This window comes from Poecilia reticulata, linkage group LG16 (assembly GCF_000633615.1).
Source record: "Poecilia reticulata strain Guanapo linkage group LG16, Guppy_female_1.0+MT, whole genome shotgun sequence".
Lineage (NCBI taxonomy): Eukaryota > Metazoa > Chordata > Actinopteri > Cyprinodontiformes > Poeciliidae > Poecilia > Poecilia reticulata.
The window spans coordinates 28287972-28297501 of NC_024346.1; the positions used below are offsets into that span (position 1 = coordinate 28287972).

General features: G+C 38.7%; 1 protein-coding gene across 35 annotated transcripts in view; it reads left to right on the forward strand.

The window, feature by feature from the left end:
* rims2a (regulating synaptic membrane exocytosis 2a) overlaps positions 1 to 9530 on the forward strand; it is a 160578-nt gene that overhangs the window by 100773 nt on the left and 50275 nt on the right. For 32 of the 35 annotated variants that reach the window (XM_017309469.1, XM_017309459.1, XM_017309474.1 and 29 more), the window contains 3 exons: positions 856 to 924; positions 4902 to 5040; positions 7922 to 8038. In XM_017309469.1, coding sequence (XP_017164958.1) covers positions 856 to 924; positions 4902 to 5040; positions 7922 to 8038 — 325 coding nt within the window. Of the gene's footprint in view, positions 1 to 855; positions 925 to 4901; positions 5041 to 7481; positions 7548 to 7921; positions 8039 to 9530 lie in introns of all 35 variants that reach the window. The other 3 variants (XM_017309467.1, XM_017309476.1, XM_017309463.1) reach the window with 2 other exon arrangements.

Consider the following 9530-nt stretch of genomic DNA (forward strand, 5'->3'; position numbering starts at 1 on the left):
CTCTCTCTCTCTCTCTCTCTCTCTCTCTCTCTATCTCTCTCTCTGTCTCTCTCTCTCTTATACGTAATCTGTTCACAACTTCACCTCCAAGAGAGATTATTGGAACTTTACTTGCATGTGAAGTTAACAAAGACATTGGGGAACGAGAGAGCGAGGTTTCTGTCAGGAACGCAAGAGGAGAAAAAAAAATGTCAGGCAAAATTCAGCAAATTATGCAAATTCATTAAAAGAAACTTGTTGAAAATAATTAATTTTTTACTGCATTTGTAACTTTAAAGGATTTTCAAACTCTTTTGTTTTACACTTGAAAACTAATTTGACTAGGATGATGTTGCAGCCAGAGCATTAAGGCTCAGGAATCAACTGTGGAGACGTTTCTAGATCTTTTCTCAAACCCCAAGGTGATTCTGCTTGAGCATTACTGCTGATTTGAAGCTTTGTGCAGCAGGTTGAACAACTGTTGTTGTTTTTAAATGTACTAAACTTTGACTTGAACTGACGTTAAAGCTGGGGTTCAATAAATAAGAGCCAACTTCTGTGTCTTTGTGCTGTATTTTTATGACAATAATAGCAAGAACTGCCTTCACAAAACATGCATGTAGGTCAGATGGTTTCGGAAAGCCAGCAGCAGAGCTCCACTGTTTCTGCCCACCCGGTGAGGTCATGTGAGTTCCTTCAGAAGAATCCTCTCTTGAAGGTGATGGAGGTCTGGAGGTGATGTGTTTCAGATTTACAGCAGAGCTTCTTCCGCCTACCACTGAGGCCTGACTAGATAAAATACACTTTGTCTAAAGAGTGAACCTTTTTTTGTTTTTGTTTCTTCTAACCTTCTCTGTCCATGTCTGTGTTCTGAAGGATCCCAGAGGATAAGTGACAGCGAGATATCAGACTATGATTGTGAAGATGGAGTGGGTGTTATAACAGGTAAGCAGCAATGGCACAGTAATTATAAATCACAACACATCAGAGCTGAGATGGATGGAGCCAGTTTGGATGAGCAGTCTAATTTTCTGAGGTTTATTGTGTCATTGAATAATCTTTATATTTTCAATCAAACTGGTATAAAATAGAAATATCATACTGTTGTGGGGGAAATTCTGGTGCACATAATACTCTGGTGACCATTAAACTTGAACCATATTTACAGTCTCTACACTGAAAAAAGAGAATGGAGCTCCAACTATTAAAACAAAAAAGAGTTAAATAGTTACTACATGTAATCAAATTACGTTTTTGAAATTGAATCTATTTGCGTTTGCTTGACACGACAACTTAATACATTTCATCCATCCATCCATTTTCTTGCACCCTTGTGGGTTGCTGGTGCCTATCTCCAGCTAACGTTTTGGGCGAGAGGCGGGGTCACCTTGGACAGGTCGCCAGTCTGTCACAGGGCAACACAGAGACACACAGGACAAACAACCATGCACACACACACTCACACCTAGGGGCAATTTAGAGAGACCAATTAACCTGACAGTCATGTTTTTGGACTGTGGGAGGAACCCGGAGAAAACCCACACATGCATGGAGTTCTGCATACAAACTCCATGCAGAAAGACCGGGGCCGGGAATCAAACCCAGAACCTTCTTGCTGCAAGGCAACAGCTCTACCAACTGCGCCACTGTGGAGCCCTCTAATACATTTACTTGAATAAATTTAATTTTGAAACAAATAACCTCAATTTTTATTGTTTTTTAGTTGGATCAACTGTTTTCTTTTTTCAGTGTATTCGTATCTTAGAAGGATAAAAAGCTGCAGCCCGTCAGCAGAAGCAGAGCGAGGAACTCTGGCCATTCGAGCTACAGTAGCTGTTCTGCTGCAGAAAACCAGACGCAGCGTTGCTACCGGCCAGAACATCACAGAAACACTAAAGATGCACATGCTTCATTTTGACCTGCCCCCCAAAATCATAACTTTTTAAACATATTTATATCTAAGAAAGTAAAAATGTAAAGAAAATTCATGCATTTAAAATGTTGACGATTCCTTTCATCAGTGTAGATGTATACATGTGTTCCCTGTTTGCAATGTCTGGACACATTTTTACACATTTTTTAAAAATTTACACACTAAGGAGAAAAACAAAAAGAGTTTTTCATTAGAAATCGCAGTAAAAGCTTCTGGTGAGCAGAGGGAAAGAGCTGCTGGCTTGTTTGGCATGTTTCACCTCCCTATTTGGAAATGTATGCCACAGAGGAGAAGAAAAGGAACCAGGCCTGGACGCAGACTGGGACTCAGTTACTGTAACCAGTAACAGACAGACAGACAGAAAGCAACAGAAAGAGCTCCACTCTGGTTTTGCTCAGGTGAACGAAGAGGAAAACACATTCACGTCTATTTACCGTTCTCATCAGGGTTTGGTTACATCATAAAGCCAACTCTCCTCACTTCTTTCACACTGACAGAAACACTCATTCACCTGATGTTTGAACTCAGATGCTGCTTTTCTACTGTTTTTATTATTTTCTTTTATGGATTTTTTTGGCGCTGTAGGTCTTTATTGGCAGTGACAGGAAATGGGCAAAGACAGAGAATATGTGAGGAAGACGTGAAGTGAAGATCTCAGGGAAATGAATGGAGTTCTATGTCAGAGTCCAGCTGTACTTTCATGTCAGTTTTCAGGAAATTATTTCAATTTTGTGGCACTTTCTTTGGAGCAGATATTAATAAATACAAGGTTTGCTAATGTAGCTCAAAATTGTTTTAGTATTCAAGTATTCCATTATTCTGTCGACTGATCTAACCTTTACTCTGTTAAGAAAAAATTGGCACATTCTGCAAATGTTTTTCTTTTAGCAAATACTTAATTTTGTAGTGTTAAAATGCATAAAAAGGCAAATAATGCATTTACTTCTTTAATAAAGTAATACACTGCCTACAGTCCAAAAACGTCATTCCTTTTGTGAACACTTGATCATTTGTAGCAAATGGTGCTAAAGAAATACAACTAACATCAACATGTAAAAAGCTCAACCCTGATGCTTGATGCATCAAGTTAGCTTGATGCTAACTTGACTTAGCATCAATACAGTGTATGGCTGATCGGCTGATTATTATTATTTTTTTTTCCCTTTTGGATTAACCAATTAATAATTGATAGAATAACTGATAAGTCTGAAGTTTTCCTCTGTAGAGTTTGAGCCACGTGAAGCTAAAACTGCTACTTGAGGAGCACATCTAGCACATCTTAACAGACTAAGATATTTTTTCTTCATCCTAAATGCAAAATGTAAATATTCTATGTCCAGTTTTGGCTGTATTATTGCTCTGAGTGTTGCTCTTCCAGCAGACGTCCTTCATCAGAGTCTGTAAAACTCCAGTTTAGCAATTATTCACTTACTAAATTAGTTATTCCAAAAATCGATTCATCATGACTAAATTTGATCAATTGTTAACATCTACTCTCTTATTTAGATTTGCTGATTTCTAACATGATTTTTTTTTCTTATATTTGCAAACATTTTTCTTTGCTCCAACCTGAAGCTTAGTGTCCTACTTCTGCACAGACTTGGCTCATTCTTCTCGTTAAATCCTACCAACCGTCAGCAAAGGTTTCAGTCTTTTGGACTGACCTCCTGCTCTCATGCATGAAGCTGCATGTCAACAGGAAGAAAATATTTTATCATTAACTGTCCTGCTGCTGCCGCAGACTCACATCTTTGATTCAAATGCTTTCCTTTTTGCGCAAAATAAGAAATAAAGTTAAGACATTGCCTAATTGTTATATGTAGAATAAATGTGATTCATTTACAACCTGGATAAATCAATTATTTTACATTTCAAACTCATTAAATGTAAAGTAATTATTTAGCCCTCCATGTCTCCATATTACTAAAACAATTTGTTTCAAATCAGTTCCTCTAGTGATGGTCTATATATCTTTGTAACATTACATCCCTTTTTTTAATCTTTCCTGCTTTTATAACTTTTGATTTAAGATTTGATTTAACTTAATTTAATGTGCTACACACTCTGCTGAATACAAATCAGGTTTAATAGAGCTACGCATTGACCTTAACCACGGCTTCTAACCACATCTGATTATTAGTTAATGAACTCTTTCAGGCTGAATGGACTAAGCGGTCTAGCAGAAAAGAAAAGAAAAAAAAATCATTATTATGTTTCGGATTTTTAAAAGGCTATTTTCATGTTTAATGAACAATGTTAACACAGCAGATAATATGCACTTTTATTGAAAGGCAGCACTTTCGTTCTCGGAATTAAAGCAACTTGACATTCGGAGAATAAAGAAGATGGAGCCGCTGCAGAATGACTTTTAGTTTGGCTTCTTCAAACTTATGGTAGCGTGTCGGTTTGATTTTACGATCCTTTATCGGAAAATTGTGAACGTTCAGATTAAATAGATGAAAACATAATGCACTGAAAAAAACAACAAAATCTTCCCAAGTATTTTCCTTCCAGTTTCAGGTGCAGATATTTTAGCGCACTTGAAACATGGCAAAACAAACTTAGAGGTAACTTTTCAGCAAGAAGAAGGAGCTTGTTTTAAGTTAACAATTGCTTAATATTGATGAAAAAATTAGTTCCACTGGCAGATTATTTCACTTCTGGCATTGTTTTAAATGAAATAATCTGAAACTACATTTGCCAGTATTATTATTTTTTTATTTTAAACAAGATGCTATATCTTGCTGAAAACTTACTTGTAAGTTAGTTTTGTTTAATTTCAAGTCAATAAATCAGTCAAGTTTAGTTGTATAGCACAATTCAGGTGTACTGAGATATCTGCACTAGAAACTAGACTAAAATACTCTGTAAGATGTAGTGTTTTTGTGGACTGTGTGTATTTAAGTACCTCTAAAAGTTTTGCTGAACTGGTGTGGATCCATTTATCACCCCTCTGTACCTCCGGCTGTATGTTTTTGTTTTTTTCCAGATTATCGGCCAAATGGAAGAGACTTCCGGAGCTCCACGCTGTCCGTCCCGGAGCAGATGATGTCATCTAACCACTGCTCCCGGTCGGCGGACATAAACCGGGCCCGGTCGCGCTCTCCCAGCGTTCCCCCACCCTCCAGGTAACCAGAGATCATTAAACTGGAGGACCGCCCTTGTTTTTTTGTTTAAAAAGTTGAGGGTTTGTTTTGGTTTATGTTTGTTGCAATCAAATATGTGTAACGTTGAACTAGTTTACATTCTTATTTTGTGTCTTGGACATTTTCAGGAGTGATTTTTTTCAGGGTTAGGAAGGTACAAAAAACTTTCAGTTACCTATTTGACTCACCTTTCTAAGCACTGCTCTGTCTCTAGTGATGTGTAAGTTCACCGCTGTGCCTGCGCAATGCAAAGTGACATTTTAAAAATCAATAAGATGCTTATTGGACAGTAGGGGGACAATTTGTGATGTGAATGATGTCTACTGACCAACTCAGAAGTCTTAATGAATTCTTCATTAGAGAAGACGAACATTGAATGTAATACTGTCTTTATGGTTTCCAAAGATACACCGTCTTTACATAAATATATGTACGGAAGAGGATTGGGGCGACTGAAAAAGAAAAGAGCAAAGAATTCTGACGTTTTCCTCTAAATTCTGACTTTATTTTCTGAATATTAAAATCTGAATTCTGAAATAAAAAGTCAAGGCCACTGAAAAAAAGAGATTTTCTGAAATGAAAAGTTAGAAATCTGAGAAAAAAAGTCAGATTTTTTTTTCAGTGACCCTTTTCTTCCTTATATATGAATATTCTGGGTTTAAAATAAAGAGTTGCTTCTGCTTCCCCCTCCTTTTAGCCACAAAAAACCTAAAGGTTCCTTCACTTTTGAACAGAGTTGACAAAATTTTTGCCAAAAATTTATATTTTCTGCTTTTTTTATGATTTCAATTTGCCTGTAAAGCATTTTTCCTTCTCTTTGAAAGCAGTTTTGATCTCATTCTACACTGTCATCATTTGCAGTAAATGCTGAGTAAACTATGTAGTGCTGACATGTATTTCACCCTCTTTATAGAAGATTCCATCAAGGGAAAGTTATTAGTTATCCTCCCCCAGCACTTATTCTGTTCGTCTTTTTATTTTTTTAATCTTTTTGTTGGGTCGGAAAATGTCCATCCAAGAGTCCAATCACGGCTTTGGCACCGCTGGGCTGCAGCTACTTTCCCCCCCGGCCAATCAACTTTATTTGTTATTTCAAAGGCTCAGCCTAAATCAGTGTCTGATACAGAAAATGCACTTATCTAAATTGTCTGGGAGAGCACTTCCTTGAGTGTATTCCATCTGCTTTAATTAACAGCATCTGGTAATTTATTTAAAACTGTTGAAAATGACACTGAAAATGAGTCACGCTGAAATTGTCCGTGTCTCAGTCAGAGCACCCGCAGTATTATATATAACAGAATTTTTTAAGTTTTACAAGATTTTTTTTTCTTTTTTTTTCCAAATGTATGTCTTTTTATTTTTCATTTTTGCTTTTGGATGTTCTGAAGCTGAAGTGACTGTTCTACAATGTGGCTTCAAGGGGAAGCAGTCTTGTTCAGAGCGGACCCTTCCTTTGACAAAAGTTGATGAACTGCAACATTTTTTGGTTTCAAAAGAAAACCATTTTCTTTGTACACTCTTCTACCTGCTGACCAACCTTACGTCTTACTGCCATGACCTCCAGGTACCTTGGTGCTTATGTAATCCACACCGACCTGATGACATAGGACCTCAGAACTGGCTTAAAAGTGTTTTCTGAAAACACTCGTGATGACCCTGGTGATCACATGTCTTTGAATTGTGCCGCCCCACCTACTCTTTTTGTAGAACTGGTGTGTCAAAGCTGCAGTACGGAACTTTTTGCTAAAACTGTGACCATGTCCTGACATGGAATGTGAGGCAGAAAATCTGTGAAGAAAATCGAGCTTCCATTTGCATAAATGCGCCGCTCCCGGTCAGAAACAACCAATCAGAGCCAGGAGGGACATCTCAGTCCCTTTCAACGCGTTCAAACTCAGGACTGCCTGTGTGCTGCTGCTTTGCTAGAGACTAGCAAGCTAACGACTAGCGTAAGCTAACGTTACAGGAAAACTTCCCATTAGTCGGGTTCTCGACAGGCTCCTATGTGGGGGGAGGAGCTGTAAGCACAGCAGAGATAAAGGGGGAGGGGCCTTTAAGGGGTGCTTGATCAAACTTTCAGGCTGAGTTTAAGGTTTTCTCAGAACTCTCTACTGCAGCCTTAAGTAATTTTTAGGACTCCTCCCTGTCCTTCCCTCAGCTTTCTTTAAGTTTTTATCCACCTTTGAAAACAAAAATATACGCACACCTACTAAGGCCATTTCTATCGTCTTCAAATTCCATCTTTGGCAGACCTTTGCTCCTCAGCTCTCCATACTCCGTCTTTCCGCCCATGATTTTTCTTTCTGTCTTCCAAACGTCCCCCTCCTCTTTCCTTCTGCCTTCATCGTCGCCTCTCCTCTTCCTCCTCACCATGTCCGATCCATCTCATCTCTGTCTTCTTTCCTCCCTCCATGTGTCTGCAGCCATTTTCTCACCTTACCTCGAACCAGACACACTCAGCCTGCTGGCGATCCTCAAAGGGACCTCAGGTATACTTTTGTCTGAGTTTGCATGTAGCCTCATCTCGACACATCCTCTCTTAGTTCTCCACCCACAACCCTTAAGGTGCCTCCTGCTTTTATTTGGTTGTTTCACACTTGACACTCACACTGTGGGGCGTTTTCCTGCACGCCGTCGTCAGTAAAAACGAAGGTTGTGAAAGTGCGCCTGTGGTGTTTTGTCCAGTAGAGGGGGTTCCCCCAGAAGAGATTCTCTATCCGTGTAATCGGATCAACCTGCAGTTTTTGACTGATGTCTCTAATGGAAATCCATAAGTAATGTATGATATCACCAGCTGTGTGCGTAGAAGGGGGGGGGAAAAAACTAAATTGAACGCTTATTTTATACCGTATTTTTTTGCCAGCCGCAACCACGGCGTGTACCCAATCTGCAGAGAGGAAGCAGTCAGGTTACTGCGTTCCACTCGGATGACCCGTGCCTATTCAGAGGGCGCCTACTCCTCCAACTTTGCCCACCAGAGGTATTGAAGTGTACCACCACAACATCTGTGCATCATGTTGTGGTCTCCTCGAGTCGTACCTCGTTCGTCTGTGATTTTATTTATTTTATTTTTTTTGTCACCGTGAGAGTGATGACTGGAAATGATATCTTCTCTGATATCGTTTTTTTTTTTTTTTTAAAGTCATCACAGCTGTGGAGTCAAGCAGTTGTGAAAACACGTCTGCACAACTGCCTGTGTGTGTGGAGACTCCGAGCTCGTGGCGCTGCTGGTGTCTGTGCCGTTTCGCTGGTTGTGTAGTTAACTGCTGGCCAATACTTTACTGTTGTTGTTTTTGATGGTGTCGTTTCTTTGTCCATTTTCCATCATGCCGACAGCAGCACTCTATGTCAGCCCAGTGATGTGGAGTTTTTTTTGTCTCATCCTTTCTATGCTGTTGGCAGCAGTTTTTCATTCAACTAAAGTTTGGCATCGTTAAAACGCATTACTCTAAATTTGCCTTTTTTTGTTTTTTTCTGTGATGCTGTCCTGATGTCCAGGCATATCTAAGAACATTGTCAATGTCCTGGAAAATTACTTGAAAGTCAAGAATATACATTATCCTTTACTTTACGGAAAGGCTTCAAGTGGCTGAAGTCGCCTGTTTTTTTGCCTATGAGGATGTGTGTAATTGTAGAAATACAACAAACTATCCTTAATAACAAGCTTTTCTTTACTACAAGCTCAGCCTGTACGTACAGTTTAGAGCAGAAGCATCTACACAAACACAATCAGCAGGAATGTCATGCTAATTTGAGAGTTCAGCTTTTTTTGTTTTAAAATTTATACCATTCAAAATATCACTTTTTTTTTTTTACCAGTTGTTAGGTGTACAGTTTTCAACTTATTGTGGATTCTCTTTAGTCCACATCAGATCAAAGTGATATGTGTAGGCTCAATAAGTTTCCATTAAATTATTAATTTGAATTAATATGAGTTGCAGCAACATTTAATTTCTCTTTGGGATCAATAAAGTATTTTTGAATTTGAATTTGAATTAAAATGTCTCTTGGCAAGTTGCAGAGAAACCATTAACGAGACCCTGACGTGATTTTTGTCTAAACGTTTCACCTCTCTTATAGTCAGTGTTGGTAGAGTTCATGTAAACAGGTTTGTATCGCAGCGCAGACGCAGCTTTTCAGCAAAATTGACAAACTTTTATTAGGATGGACACCGAAGCTTAATGTTCCGATTCTTTATCCAACCAGAATCGTATTCCTGCTGGGCAGAACTTGGGCAGAAACGTTTGCCCAACTCTCAGCCAATGAGCTGCTAATTAGAGGTCAGGTTGGAGAAAGAACAACAAGTCCATCTCTGTTGCTCTCTGGGAAGTTTGGCGGCTTGCAAAAGTATTCACACTTCATTGAACTTTCCCATATTTTGTCAAACAAACATAAATATGTAAAATAAGAATTTTATGTGAAAGACCAACACAAAGTGGTATACAATGGCGAAGTAGAAAGAAAATTATATA